Raw genomic sequence first — 16,299 nt, 5'->3', positions numbered from 1 at the left:
TAGGCTTTTTCCTAACAATTATTAAAACAGAGCCATAAATTAACATAGGGCTTGACTTCAGTAGCAATTCCAGAAAATGCTATAAGCTTAATAGCAGAGCATGATTAAAATTATGTTTTCCAGCAGGCTGGAAACTACCCAGAAAAAAAAAAGCCAATTCCTTCAGGCAAACCATGCTTTCTTGCTCCCAAAGAGATGCAGGAAAGGAAAAAGGAAAAGAGGAAAAAGAAAGGGAACTTATTGCTCATTTATTATTTGCAGTGTTTTAAACTTTTTTTCCCTCATGGAAGGTACAAACAATCTCAGAACATTACCATTTTTAATTGAGACGGAAGATAATATTTTTTACCTTGCATTGTTGTCCAAGCAAAGATATTCTCTGGGATCATCAGCACTAGCATTAGTTGTTTTAACACCCTTATCAATGAACAAACCAGCCTTTAAAGAAAAAAAAAGGGATGGTGGGAAACAATAAATTTCATACTGCCCAAGACTGGAAAGACAACAAATACTATATTTTTAAGATTACATTTCATGCAATACACTCTATTAAAGGCTCTTAAATCTTTCAGGTTGGCCTAATAGAGAAACTGCATCTCTCCATGCAGATTTGGAAAAAGAACTGAAAAGCCCAGGAAAATCACCGCCTGGAGTTAAAAATAAAAAAAGTAATGGAAAACCATTAAAGTTCATTTTAAACTTTTTTCACATCTAACTATTTGAGGTTTTACACTTATTTCCAGATGCTCTTCTGGAAAATTTGGAAGCCAACCTTGTGGTGAATGCAAAATATTCTCACAAATGCTGCTAATGGAGAAAAAACAGATCGTGCTGTGCAACAATGCTTTGTATTTTAATTTAAAACACAACTGATCTCACTACTAAAGCTGACTTCTGCCCAGACAATCATCAATTCGAATCTCAATAATCCAGCATGAATACTTGACAAAGTAAAAAAGAAAAAAAGCGTTTGTGCTGTTGAACCTGAATTACATATACAAGTGCAGTTACCTGTGATCCAAATTATCTTCAGAATTGAATGCTGCTACATGAGTGGATTCTCAGGCCTGGGTTTTCAGCATATGAACAGCTATCCTTGCTCAAAGATAATGAGCTACATAACTTTTTTTTTCCTTCACAATGCACATTTGTATTAACTGTGTTTTAATTCCAGTCTGAACAAATGCCCCAACAGCCTCAGCCTTATAACTACTACAATGCAGTGCATCATTTCTTGGTTTCCCAGATACCCAGTTGTCAAGTAAAATCAGTAAAAAGCTACAGGCATACAGATTACATACTGTTCTGTAATACCTAGACAGAGTTGTGCAGTTCAAACAAACCATTATTCAAGCACCTTAAAATTTAAGCAGACAAATCCTAGCGTAAAAGAGTTACAAATGAAGACCTTCAAAATTTTTAAAGGTAGTACATTACCTTAAAATTAGAATGAACCCTGTTGTTATAGAAGATTCCTAGGGGTGTGAGCTCCGACTTTGTTTCAATGCCTAAACTATGAGAATCTCCTGTAGCAATCTTGTGGAACAAATACCATATTCCAGCATCCTGCAAATGAGGAGAGGGAACGTAACTCAGAAGAGAGTCTGATACTACTTTCAGTTCTGACATATTCACGTCTAATCACAAAATAAGTATATGTTAAGGAACTGAATATTTTAAATAAGGAAGAAAATAACAGCACAGTCCACACCAACCGTATGCTGTGGAATTATTTATCAAAATAGTCTCCAAAGTATTCTGCAGTGAAGAAGACCACAAATACAGCTGTACTGCAGTGATTAAGATGCATTAAAAATTGCTCTCTTCTCAGTCAAATCATTTAACACCATACATTTCAGGTCCTCTAATATTTCAAGACAAAAAAAAAAAAAAGGCTCTTTTTCCTCTGTGATTTCTGGGTTTCATTTCTACACAAACAATCAATTTTGTTTTGTTTGTAAGTAAATCAGGCTATTTACAGAAAAACACTCAAAAGTCTTCCTCTCCTCCTTACTGCTACACTTTAAGATTTGTTCATCTATATTCACATCAGAATGTAATGACAGCCAAAAAAAAAAAAAAAAAACCAACACAAGCACTTTCAGGAAAGTGAGCACAGACATCAAGAAGCCCAGCCAGTTCAGAGCTCTGTGCCAATAACATGCAGTAATAAATTCAGCATCTGTTCATTTCCTCCACTTCAACATCCCTGCTCTTAAAGAAGCTGGAGTTATCTGCCAAAGCAGACCCATAGAAGTTCCTTTTCTAACCCCATCTGGGTTGAAAAGGGGCAGTGCAGCAACAGCACCCATAAAGCAGATATCTAAAGATAAAAAAACATTGCCTGCTTGCTCTGTGCTCTTAGAAAATTTAAAAACGAACAAACAAAAATCAACTGCTTAAGGAGTATTGAAGTGTTATAAAAGTAGCAAAGAAAAAAAAAAACAACTGAATACTGTATGTTCCATATAATGAAAAATAGTCTTCACCTTCCTGTTCAAGAAATATGGATAAGGTCAATTCATTCTAGCTTAAAAATCACTCCAAGAATATACTCATTTTCCAAACAGCCCTGGAAATTCTGCTTCTGAGTAACATATTCCCACCCGTAATGATGACATACTTCAACATTTCTGTGATTAACAATTCCAAAGAAAGTGTACATGTTCCACATAAAATACCAAAATCTTACTTCACATATAATTAAATACAGTTCTGTGCTTGGCAAAATCAGGCAATTTTTATCCAAAACACATCTTAATGCTTCAAAAAGAGTTTAATGAACTTCAAAGCTCTTAAAGCACTTGTAAACACTCAGAAAAAAAGAGCTTTTTTCCCCTCTCATATAGCTGAAACAAAAGAACTAAGTACTGCTGAAACACCCTTACAATAGGCTCCATTGTAATAAAGAAGTTGGAGACAGCAATGGAATTATTTGCTTGTGAATTGTTACACTTTATACCCACAAAAGCTCTACAGTACACTGTTTATATCAAGACAGTTGAAGCATTTTGTTTCTGAAACTGAAGCTACAGACCTTACATGCCAATGCAACAGACGTATATATCAAATGGCAGAACTTCATAACCTATACCAACACTCTCTGACAATGCACACTACTATACAGAAGCGGAGATTCTCTACAGAGGCAGAAGATGATAATGAAATAAGGACCTGATCAAGCAACCCATTTTCTGTAACCTAGCCAGCAACACTAAAGCCAGGTAAAGCAGTGTTATGTAGATAGACAAAATGGGAAGATACTGTGCTGTGAAGAGAACTGTTTTTATTCAGTAAGGTAGTCAGGCCCTTCTTAGCCATAGGCAGTCAAGAAGACAACGGTTTTGCCCCCACAAAAAAGAAAAAATTAAAAACTCACAAGAAGCAGCAGAAAAAGTTTTATGACTTTCTGTGTTACAGACATTACAACACATTTAAATATTTTCAGTCTTGCTGTATTGTTAACAATGCATTATGTACTTTCTGCCTAAGAATATGCTAGCACACCCACGTTGTACTACCAGCATCAAAAAGTCTTTCCTTTCCCTATAGCCAATGACCCATTTAGAACAATCCACCTGAAACCACCTGAGTCTCAGCCTCTCATCTGCTTTATAAGCAGAACAGACCCCTGCCAATCCTCCACAATCTACACAGAATAGTTCAACACTACTCTGCAAGCAGCTGAACTGAATAAGGGCTGCAAAAAATCAAATGTTCACAGTTGGTAAAATCATTATCAGCAATCACTCCGGAGAAACTAGTGACAGAAGACAGACATGATGAAAGGTTTTCTGCACTTTCTTATTCAGTGAACTATTTTTTCATTGCAATGACTGAAGCTATAAAAACAAAGTCCTTTGGAGCAGTGAAACAGTAAACACGTGACAGGGCCTACAGAAGGTACAGAAACATTATTAACAGGAAATACACTAAATCTTGGAAATAAAGGTATTTATTTTAACTCATACATATTGAGACCACTGACCACTAATTAAAAAAGGAAGAAGTCTAATCCACATTGACAAAGCCTTGTAATTAACTGGCACTTGTAATGCCAGTATGCTGCCAACCTTAAATATTTTTGCATTATGTCTTTTGTGAATGATTGGCACAAGTAGTTTGCGTTGAATTACATCCATGCGCCTTACCTGTGAACCTGCTGCTGCATTACTTATGAGATGATTGTTGGGATGAGAAATCCAGAATGTTGAAACTGCCCTGAAATATTATTCAGAAAAGAAGATAAGCTGGAAAAAGCTCTAGCCCCTACAGAAATAACTCACGCTTGCAGCAACCATCAGAAAAGCTAAACTGATGTGTAAAGTAACTACTTCCCACACAAGCACACAGAACTCCAGTGCAAAATATTTTAGGATAGTTCAGACATTCGATGCAACTATAAACAGTTTTAATAAGCTTCTATAATACACTAGTGTTATCCAGACAAGCTGTAGGTGACAGCTTAATGATACTGGTACCTTTACAGAAATAAAGACGCAGCCTTAAAAAAAAAAAAAAATCAACTTATCAAGTATCACAAGACACAACAAATCTTGTTATAAATCAACCTATGTTTTTTCTTTAATGAAAGACCAAATGCTTTTACTTCTTTGAACAACACTACCATATGAACTGCATTTAAGGTGTGCACATTCACTGAAGATCATACAAAAAAAAACATTCCATCTGTGTTTTGTCAAGAGATCATCAGCAGTTTAATTGCTGCAGCTGGTTTGGTTTTAATTTTTTAACAATGAAATACTCACATGCAGTCTGTGGCTGGCACGGGAACGTAACTTCCATACACTTTATCCCTTATGCCAGTACACATGGTGCTGTTTCTATCTGTAGGAAGAATAGTGCCTGGTTTTGTGACTAGTCCAAGGTTGTGGAAGAGAGTATTCCTCTGCTCAATGCCATCTTCTATGAAGAAACAGTGACCTAGTGTGTCATAGCCAATGGTGTCCTTTATCTGCAGAAACACAAGTCCATTATGTCAGTAGCAATAGCATTTACTGAGATTTATTTGACAAGTGCCATTTAGTTTTGCTATCTTGGCACAGCTGCAGAGTGAAGTTTCAGTATCAGTGACTCAGATGATTCAAATATGGAGTTCTATTTCTCTCTTACAAACACGCAATGCCTGGAGAGCTTAGTTGCCTTCAAGAATCTAAAAAGCAGAATGACAAGATCTGTTAAAAATAAGTCACTGTTTGCACTTGTATATTCATTCATTACAATTAAGAAAAAACAAATAATAATCACTCCTGAGCATTTAAAGTTTAAGTTATGGAACTGCTTTTTGCTCTACATGTTCTTTTTAACATTTAGTTCAACATAGCCTATTTTATTCTGGCACCTACCAGTAAGCCATTAGTTGCATGAATAGTCACACATCTGGAGAAACAGTGATGAATGGAAAGACCATCAAGGTAAGTCTTAGAACTATAACCTCCTTTTTCATCCACATCCCCACAAAGGTGAAAGTGAACAGGGTAACTTCCTATCTGCTGCTGGCCCATTTGCTTTAATTCCACATAGGAGAGATGAACAGATGTAAAATTCTTCAAAATCTAGAAAGATAATGAAAAGCCCAGAATGATTCACCAACTACTTGCTTGTTAACCAATGGAAATTTTAAGATAATACATCACCTATTTCAGATGCACCGTTATTGCAAGCCAACACTAGGAGAGTCAGGACAGCCATTACTGTCCTCTTCTATATCCTGCCTTACAAAACAGTATCATTCATGAACTAGAGTGAAAACTAAATCTTCACATGACAAAAACAGGAAGGTCCACCAGACTGTACATTGCCACACTTTACTTTTTTAGGCACGTTAGATATTCTTTTCTGACAACCATGTACCATTTGAGTAAACAGATGTCTTTGAAGTCACATTAGGTCCTGACTCTACTGGAGCTGTACCCGTGCAGTCAATCCAGCACAAAGTTTAATAAAATTACAAAATAGAGGGTCCAGGGAACCTATCAGGAAACCTGGTCCAATTGACAGCACAATACAGGGCCAGCTTAAAGATGATAGCTCAGCACATCTACAAGAACAGAAATACTCAAGACAGCCCTGCTGCAGCTTGATCCTACTGTCTACTGTCTTACCACTATGCACCTCCAGGACCTCTGGCACGTACTCTGAGCCCTGAGCCAGTCCCTGACATCTGCAAGCAGATTCATCCACTTTTGCTTTCCCCACCTTGAATAAGCCCTGTTCTCTCAGCTCCTCCCCAGGCACCATGCATTCCAGCACATTTCCAGTTTTAACCTACAACTGGACACACTCTAGTGAAGAATCAACATCTTTGAGATGAGGATGCAGCACAGATCATGAAACTTCACAGTAATCCTATGTAATATATGATATAAGAAAATAATAATAAGCAGTGAAGGCATTATAATGGGGCTGGAGTACTAACAGGGGAAAGTAAGAGTATTTTCTTCCACCTATTCCAACCTGAAAAGAAAAACCAAGTACAACAGCTGAACTACAAGCTACTGAAATACAGGAAGCTAAAGGGTGAGAGAGTTTTGTTGTTATTTTATTAATTTATCTATACTGGATAGTTGGATATTGTACAAAAATAATATTTTTCATAAGCAGAGGTTATCCTCAAGGGAAATGAGCAATAAAGTGATGGACCATTCAGTGTGTTTGCTTACTTTTTGTAGCCTTTCCAGGAAGGACAAGGTTATTTTTCTTTTATTTGATTGCACAGCTTAAATTTGCCTGCCTAAAATACAGAAAGATGGACTATATCATGTCTTCCTGAGATCTGACCTTCAGCACTTAAAGACAAGAATGTGTGGTAAAACTACAAGTGAGTGCCTCTTCCTGCTGCCCCCAGCCCGTTTCAATGCTGTGCAGAGCTAGCCTGGAGCAGGCTGAACTCCCAGGTCCTCAACATCTGCCAGTTGACCAGGGTCTCACCACTAGAGCACGTAAGGTTACTGTAAGCTGAAAACGCTTCCAGTGCTAAAACACAGGCTTAGCAGCAGACACTCAGCTTCTCTGAGCAGACTCCTGGGAACAGTTTAACTTTGGTGACTCAAAATATTTGTTTTCTGCTCTGCCTGCAGGGCATCTGAGGGGCCTTGCTGCACCAGCACCCCATGGCAATCAAGATCACACTTGGTGAGACTCACAGCTTGCCATTTATCTTCTTTGCTCACATTATCTGAAACATAAAAGAATGGCTTAAGCTCATCTATTTCCCTTGCTCACAAAAGCTGCCACACAGTAGGGAAAGGGCGCATTTTCTTTCCCACTATTATGTACACCACTAAAAAGCTAAAATCCGCATCCAAATCCATTGAAAAGGGAGATTTAAAACTGTGACCAACACATAATGAGCACAAATACATTTGCATTTAAAACTTCTCCAGCAGCGAAGAGCTGACACACTGCTGCTCCATCCTTTCATTTAAGTGAATACGAGTTTCAGTATTAGTTTCTACAATACTACTTTCGTTCAGCTTTCTTTATGCTTATGGTAATATAAGAAATCAGCAGCAGTTTGCTTTACATAACCTTGGCACATTCAAATAAAATAAGTCAAATTAAAAAATCCACCATAGTCCAACTCAGTCTCTTTCCTCACCAGGCCTCTCTACCGCCTCATTTTGGAGATGATGCAGATCTCTAGGATTGAGTCAGTGCTCATCACTTGGGGAGAGAGAAAGGCAGGGAAAGGAGAGAAGACAGAAAATAGAGACCAAGTTTGAAAATGATTTAAGTTGAACATGCAGGTATGCAACTTGTAAGGCTTAGCCACCACCACACAATGTTGCAAGATATGGTACATGCTTCTGCAACGCTAAACGCAATATATATCATTTATATAACGTGCTGCAGTGCTGTAGAGTTAAATTAATTTTGAGAAAGCGAGAATGAAGTCCTTTCTATGAAAAGCAGCTGTATGAATTTATGTTCTTTAAGTTTTCAAATGCCTTCAAGGTTAGTATTGACTTTTTTGTTCTCAAGGTACTTTTGAGATGACAGAAAGCTACTTAATGTTTTTCAAACCTTAATATGTCCACCAAACGTATCATAGCTGAAAAACTGACACTCCTTTTCACGATAGCAGGTATTTTCTGTCTCTCCTTTGATTAAGATGTTCCTTGTGAGAACTCCAACTTCTGCCCTCATGTCCACTCCATCAATAACTTCTCCCACATGGGGATACTGAGGTTTTTCTGTCCAAAAACAGTTTTGAGAGGGAAAAAAAAAAAAAGAAGAAAAAAAGACTGTCATTGTCATAAACACTAAACAACAAGGGCTGCTCTGAAAGTAATGCTTCCTATTTTATAATATGTTCCTATTTTATTGTACGTTGGCCCATGACGTCAAGACGCAAATGCTGGTGGTATGGTAGTGGAGGTTGAACCTTCCCACCAATATTCCATTACAAGTCATTGCCATCTGGCAGATGGCAGCAGAGGGGCAGTCAGACAAACTGGCATCTGACATGGAAGTGCAAACAAAGCAAAGGTGTGTCACTGAATACCTCAACGCAGAAAAGATGGCACCCACCGACTTCATTGATGCTTACTGAATGTTTATGGAGACCAAACAGTGGATGTGTACTTAATGAGGTGGTGGGTGGTATGGTTCAGCAGTGACAACAGCAATATGAAAGACAAGTCATGTTCCAGACAGCCATGCAAACTGTCACACCACTAAACAAAGAGTTCCTCCTTCAGATCATGACCAGGAAACTGCATGCTAAGCTGAATATCAGCTTCAGTGCATTGGAAATGATGGCGGCAACACTGAAATATCATAAAGTTTTGCCAGGATGAAGCAACAAACTCACACAAGAACAGAAAGAATACTATATGAGTTTGTCAGGACTTGAGGAACCAATATGAGGCTGAAGGTGACAGTTTCCTGGACTGAAGTATTACCAGCAGCAAGACATGGTTTCACCAGTATGAGTCTATCAAAAAGACAGTCCATGGAGTGGTAACAGGAATTCACCAATGAAGCAGAAGTTCAAGATGCAGCTCTCAGCAGGCAAAGTGAAGTGCACTGCCTTTAGAGATAGGAAAAGGATCATCCTTCAGGAATTTCTGTAACCCAGTTAAACCATAAACTACACTACAGTGCTATCTAAGCTGAAGGCTCAAACTTCCTGAGTCAGCTCAGAGAAGACATTTTACAACATGATAACACCAGGCCCCATACCTGTCTGAAGCATGGAGCGCCCCACCAATTTTGCTTGGACTGTCTGATCACACTCACCACATAGTCTGGATTTGGTGTCTTTTGACTTAGGTCTGCTTGGGCCAGTGAAAGACTGAACAATGATGCTTTCACAGCAGCTGTGGGTCACCTCTGCTGGTGCAGATTTTTATAAGTGCAGAAAGCATGCTCTTCTTCACTGCTGAAGAAAATACATGACTAATGGTAGTGACTATGTTGAAAAATGTGTTTTGTAGCTGAGAATTTGCTCTATCAAACAGTGTTATTGTGCTCTTTGTAGCTGCTGTATTTTCCATGGAAATAAATAGGAGGCATTACTTTAGAGCAACCTACGTAACTTGAAAGTAAATAATAGTAGCACCAAAAAAGTCATATATTGTCATAACTTAAACACGGTGTTTTATTATCTTTTCTTATGCTAACGTGCACAAAAAAAAGCATGTGATTTGGCAGAATGATAAACACTAACATAGCAAAGAACAAGCAAATTCGCCTTTTTTGACTGAACTCAAAGTGATACTTGAGCATCTTTCAGGGCACGGAATCAAAGATGCTATTGCATGTTTCAGTAACAAACAAGGTGCCATCTACATATTTTTCAGTATAGTAGAACTACTAATCCTAAAACAAAACCAGCATTTTATTTGTAGGTTTATGTTAATTTCAGTCCAATACTTTGTGAATGGATGAAATGGATGAAAACTAAAAAAAAAAAAAAAAAAAAAAATTAAGAAACAATACGTTAGAAAAGCTTTAATAAAAAAAACACTGATACAGATTTGCTTTAGAAGAAAAAAACACTGGCTGCCCATTCTGCTCTAAACAAAAATTAGAAACCTGTAAACAAGGCCAAAAATCTTTAGAAAAGTCTGTATAGCTAATCTGAGGATACAAACTAAAATTAGGTAAAAATAAGCACAGATACTCTATTTTTAAAATATTTTTCCAAAGAAAGCATCAATCTGCTATTTTCCTATAAAAACCAAGAAAATTATCTGGAAATTTTAAAAAGATAATTATTTCTTTTCAAGTTTTCACTACCCCTTCTCAAAACTTACAGAAGGATACAAGCTGAACTGGCAGCTTTGCTAAACTGTGAAGAATACCAATACTGTTGTACTTATCCTGCTGTTTAGAAAAAAAAAAAAAAGGACAGAAGTCTGTAAAATGGGACTGTACTTATATATTTGAAGTCTACCTGTTGTTTTTTCCCTATATTTAATTATAATATGTATACTGAGTGCAATCAAGCATCCTATTAAACAATGCTTTGTTTTCTATTCCAAAAAAACGAAAACAAAAGATTTAAAAAGATGGTGCATTCTTTAGTAAGTAAAATTTATCATTCCACCAAAAATTCACGTTGCTCAAAAAACAAAAAGAAAGATCAGTATCCGTTACTACGGAATATTGGTCGAAAAAGACCAGCAAGATGGCCAGTTCTCTTTTAGAATTATTTTAAAGTTCTCTAAACAGTTAATACAGCATTTATTTTCATAAAGAAAAAATGCAATCATCCTGTAGTCAAACTGCAAATTCTGTAAATTTTTTTGATCCTCTTTTTTAAATGAAGATTCTTTAAAAGTAGTTAGTTTTTCACTGTGCATGATTCCCAAGACAAGAGTTTGGACATACTCCTATACAGTGGTGACAAAACTTTTTTTAAACTTTATTGTAGCTTGCATCTTTGAAGTACTGACTAATGCATATCAAGCGAGAAACATCAGAACAAAAGCAATTAAGTGCCATGCACAATGGCATTAAGTCATCTTCATAGCTTCCTGCACACTGGTAATCTCTGATGTATAACAAGGAACAGGCTGAGATATCTGAGTTCACATTATCTGGGATTTCACAAAGCAGGAAAACAAATCTTAGCCTCACCAGCAAATGTTGTGGGATGTTAACAATGAAGCAAAGTCAACAGAAAAACTGGCAATCCCGAAGACAGAGGAAGAGGAAAGTTTGAGGGAGTACACAGAAAACTTCTGAGAGCTGAGAGAGAAGAGATAAGAGGAAGTCACACAGTAGAGAGATTGAATGGGACACAACAATCTCAAAGAGCACCCCATCAGCTGTTGCCAAAAGTGGTTGGTGAGTTGCAAACCAACCCCAGAGCCCACCAGAAGAGAAGGAGGGAAAAAAGCTCCAGATTGAGGCTGATGGACTGTCAGGGAAGGAGGGTGTTGGCACACAGAGGGGTTACAGGGTGACAGAAGGAAAACACAGATGTCTGCAGAGTGAAAGAGCCAACCCCATGGGAGGCTCTTGTGAAGTCAGACTGAGTCAGATAATAAAATAGGAAATGGCCAACAACATGCAAGACCATTTTGTGCACATCACACCCAAAGGAAAAACAGATTGCAACTAGTTAGGGATATCCTGTGTGAGTAGAGACTTGGAAGAGCCACTTGTTTCATAACCATTTTACTGGTACACGGGTAAAAGAGATGGTGAAGGGGAAAAGAGATTTGAAGACTGCTGTTTTCGTCTTTTCAAATAAAAGAAAAAAAACATATACAATGATAAAACTTTAGAAGAGAAGGGCAGTAGAGATAACAAAAGTAGTGATGACCACAGCAGCCATTCAAGTTTGTATAAAGAGAATCAGTGAAAAGACAGAAAGGAGCGAAAGGACAGTAGACAAGCATAACCCACTCCTGAAGAAACCTAACGCATTCACTGAGTCTGTGAAGAAAGGGGAGAGAAAAGTTAGTGCAGTAAGCTTTACAGGTCAGATGCAGACCTGACATTATACAGAGAATTTTGTAGGAAGGGCAAGTATATGCTCCTGTACATGGCAACAAAGCAATACAGAGACTGATAAAACAACTGTTGTTACTGCTTGGGCTGAAAGGAACCATTTGGGCTGAACTGCTACTAACAACTTTTTCACACAACCCTTCAGATAGTGACCACTGCCATACCTTTGACTTTGACCTGGTGCTTGGTACACTCTGGGCAGGGAAGGAGGGTAAACTCCTCTGTCTGGTACATTGAATAGTCTGTACTTGCAACCACAATTCGGTCTCCAGGCTCCCAACTACTAACATCATCCAGAAGATTCAGTATCACTCCACCAACAGGTTCTACCTGAAAGCCTGAAATCGGAACACCTAGTTTAAAAAGGAAAAAACAAAAGCAAGAGTTAACACAATGCAAGTGTATGAGATTTTACAAGTTCAATACCACCCACTAGGTGCAATTCTGCTCTGAAACATGCCAGTGTGAAATACCATTGCAGCCTTCTTTTTTGGTGGATTTAAAATAAAACAAAGGGCAGAGATGGAAACAACCAGGACAGTAAAAACCTATGAAATAGTAATAAAATACCACAAAACAATACATCGAATACCAACAGTGCGTAGGCCCAGCTTGCTCTGCTTCCTTCAAGTGGTGTGGTGTTCTTCTGCCATTTAACACTGTAAATGTAGTCAAGGACTTAGCAAGCCAAACTAGGGGAACTTTTTTTTGTTCTAAGCACAATTAATAAAACAGTTTTGCAAGCTATACTGCACACGTATGCTATTTCCCTGCCTTTAAATTCAGCAGTTATCCTTTTATTTAACATTCTCCCATTTTGTTTAATGCGTAGGAGGAATGGAATCACAATTTGGCTTACTTACTGAACTCAACATTGAGCCCTACAGCACCAGAAAGTCAAAGATGTACTTCTGTGGATTATTATTATTATTTTTAAATATGAGTCAATATAATTTCATAAGGCTGTAATGAAAAGTAGGAGGATGGTATCAAAAAGATCAATTACTAAAAAAGTTCCCTAAGAAATGAAAAAAATATATATTTTTTAAATTCTTCTAAAACAAATTGGATATTACTAATAATTCAACAAACAGGAATAGATGACTGCCTGTAAAAGTAAAATGCAGAACAAAGATTTCTGAAACACACAAACACACAAAAGAAGGATAAAAGCATATACATGGTAGTTCTTCCAGGGTTTATACAAAAAAAAAAAAAAGTTGTCTAATTGATGAGAGAACCAAAGTCTGGCACCAAATAACATAGGATTGTAACAGAGACAAAACATTTTGGCTCCCAACCAATTTTCTCATTAGGATCATAACCAACATCAGTGAAGCTTAAATAAAAAATATATGACCAAAAGAGAAAATAAAAAAGACTGAAGAAAAAAAAATCTACTTCAGCACATTTTAAGAACTTTTATCTGTAACTAATATGTTAGAAATGCAGATAATTAACTTATTGTTATGTCACTTGCATTCTGCATGTAATGATCAGAATTGAGACTAAGATGCTGCCCTCATACTTCATCCAATAATCTGGCCACATGAGTAGCAAAAAGCAAAACTTACAGCAGCAATCAAAAATTTAAACTGTAACCAGTAGCTCTAGCAAAAAAAAACAAACAAAAAAGCACCATATGCCATATTTATTTTTTCCCTACCCACAAGGGTAAGTGTTTTCCTACCATCATTCCATTCACTGTAAGCTCTGACAACAAACTTCTGACCATCCACTGTGAAAAATTCTTTCTGAGCAAGAGCTTTCCCACCGGTGCTGTGATTTTCATAGTCTCGCACTGATTCATTACAGGAAGAATTCCCACCACCTATAACACCAACTAAAGCCCAGGCTTGCCTGCAAAAAAAAAAAAAAAAAAAAAAAAAAGTATGTGTTTATAAATAATTGCCCTTAAATTCTTCACCAACAGGCACAAGATGAGACAAGGTACAAAGAAGTTACTTAGAATCCTTTGGCCTACATTCCCAATTTCATTTTAAACCACAGTTTCAAAATGAATAACTAAGATGGACATACCTCATTGGAAAGGTGCACAGCCCTACATAACTGGATGTCCTATAAGCAAACTGGCAAATATCATAGCTCTTAACTGAGAGAACTTTCAGACACATTTTTTAGTACAACATACAAAAGAGAACCACAAGACCTGAGTGCCAGAATGATACGGGATTCTGCTCACAGGCAGTCTGTAGGGAGCATGGGAAGACATTGAGCCAGTGCTGACTCTCCTGCCACATTCCCATCACAGGGCTGCAGTCAGCTAGCAGTGTCTGCACAGAGGAGACAAGGAGCCCTTGGGGACCAAGACTGCATCAAGTCAGACACAGCCAGCAGCTGCTGCTGGTGATCAGTACCCCTTGCATGCAATACTTGAAATATCCCAGACACTTGGACCCAAAAAAAAAAAAAAAAGGTAGCGTATTCTATTGCACAACCTTTGCATAAGGGATCATCAGTGTTTCTGAAGACTGAGGACAATTTTTTTTCTCTTCCCCCTCAAGAGTCTTTCCCCCAGCTGAACACTTGGCTGAGCACTCATGGGGAGCAGGGAACTGTCCCGAATGTCTCTTCAATTTCTACAGCTCTGCTCAGTGAGTCCAAGTTTTTGGAAATGGAAAACCACACACTACAGAAAGCTGCCATCAAGTTCAAGTAACAAGAATATTTGTTGTCCTTGACTGCTCTGTAATGCTGTAATTACGTGCAGAGGAAGTAATCATCTATTAAAAAGTTGAACAAAATTGCATCATTAACACTGAATCATTGACACAAAATGAAAACAGTAACAGCTAGTTGGACTGCAGCCCAGCGCCAATGATTGATTCAAAGGCAGATATTAAAACCTTCTTCAATTCAGTTGCCTTTTATTTCAGTCCTTTTGTGTTCTTACTAATTGTTATTTTTAAAAGGCCAAATCAAAGTGCTCAGCATTCACGCCTTCACAGAAATAGTATGTAGTGGGCCACCTTTTAAGTAGCACCAACAAAAATCTGAGCGTTTCATATATCAACATTTAAAATAAATACAAGGGTATTTTAAAGCACACTATTTTGCATGGGGGGGCAGAAGTGGAGAACAATGGAATGGATCATTCACCTCCAAACGCAGCATCTATGGTTCTATGAAGCTCAAAACACTTTCACTAGCTTTACAAGTTTTATTAATTGTCCCTGTTTTCCCTCAGCAAGCACTCAGGTGAGCATCTCACCCATCTCCCACAACAAATGGGACACGCTCATGTGCACTCAGAGTCTCTATCGACAAGTGAAAATAGTCAGGAAACAGTTCTGAAGGGAATAATTATTAAAAAAAAAAAAAAAAAAGCAGCTTCCTCCTCCACACCACAGGCTAAACAGTTCTCTCACTTCACACCAGCATTGAGGCCACCAGTAGAGGTGAACACAAGAACCATCAGCTCCAGGTGAGGCAGAGACTGGCTGCCCAGCACCTGACCAACTGTCTGCTCATGCTTCCAGAAGATGGAGACACCTATGGGATGCTGAGGCATTGGTCACTCTGGTGAAACTGTCTCAAAGGCACTGCAGGCCGTCTCCCCACTGCAGGGCCCCCATGACTACATGCTTACACAGTGGTTGCCATAAACATGCCCCTAGAGGAAGCAAGGTCAGAACATGCCATCCTGACTGACACCCCAGCCCAGCTCTGCCAAAGCAACTCAAATCCAGATATTAGGGGATAGCAAAGACAAGAACAGTAGAGAAAATCTAAGGTATTGATTTCCTGGAACATACTAAGAAATAAAACCAGCTTATACAAAGCCATTTTAACAGAAACCGAAGGACTGGATGGCAGTAGATTTGATGCACCATCCACACATACAGTTTACCCTGCACAACACAAAGCTAGGGTCAGAATGAGCAAGAGGTGAAGCTTCCTGCTTTCGTAACATTGACTGAGTTTCTTCCAGAGCTCCACCATTTCAGTCCCAAACAACATAAAAAAAATGGTCAAAAGACACAGACACACCTGACAACTGTACTTCAATAATAGAATATTTTTTTGCAGATCATTTCCTTGCAAAATCAGTGAAGGGGACAAGATACAATCTGATATATGATTAGTGTCCTTTCCTTGTATTCAGCTTTTAGCCTAGCTTTCCATGCTCCCCCAAATACAACGTCATATGCATTAAAAGCTTTTTCTAGACAACTGTTCTCTATCTGAGCATTTGAACAGAAGAAGGTCCTTTGCTATATCCACTCTTAGCTTCTGTGAAGAAAAGTGAAAGAGTAATTACAAATAAGCAATGAGATTTATAGAGATGCT

At 38.0% G+C, this 16,299-nt stretch overlaps 1 protein-coding gene across 5 annotated transcripts in view; it reads right to left on the bottom strand.

Annotated features, from left to right (window-relative positions):
- CEMIP2 (cell migration inducing hyaluronidase 2) overlaps positions 1 to 16,299 on the bottom strand; it is a 53,876-nt gene that overhangs the window by 12,297 nt on the left and 25,280 nt on the right. For 4 of the 5 annotated variants that reach the window (XM_090130784.1, XM_090130785.1, XM_090130783.1 and 1 more), the window contains 8 exons: positions 13,679 to 13,848; positions 12,153 to 12,341; positions 8,047 to 8,216; positions 5,367 to 5,576; positions 4,770 to 4,975; positions 4,152 to 4,221; positions 1,438 to 1,566; positions 350 to 438 (listed from right to left, as the gene is read on the bottom strand). In XM_090130784.1, the coding sequence (XP_089986910.1) occupies positions 350 to 438; positions 1,438 to 1,566; positions 4,152 to 4,221; positions 4,770 to 4,975; positions 5,367 to 5,576; positions 8,047 to 8,216; positions 12,153 to 12,341; positions 13,679 to 13,848 (1,233 nt within the window). Of the gene's footprint in view, positions 1 to 349; positions 439 to 1,437; positions 1,567 to 2,248; positions 2,324 to 4,151; positions 4,222 to 4,769; positions 4,976 to 5,366; positions 5,577 to 8,046; positions 8,217 to 12,152; positions 12,342 to 13,678; positions 13,849 to 16,299 lie in introns of all 5 variants that reach the window. The other variant, XM_090130786.1, reaches the window with a different exon arrangement.

Source organism: Phasianus colchicus, chromosome Z, assembly GCF_987193195.1.
Source record: "Phasianus colchicus chromosome Z, bPhaCol1.hap1.1, whole genome shotgun sequence".
NCBI classification, from domain to species: domain Eukaryota; kingdom Metazoa; phylum Chordata; class Aves; order Galliformes; family Phasianidae; genus Phasianus; species Phasianus colchicus.
The sequence above is the reverse complement of the archived record's forward strand: the minus strand, read 5'-3'. Positions and strand labels throughout refer to the sequence as shown.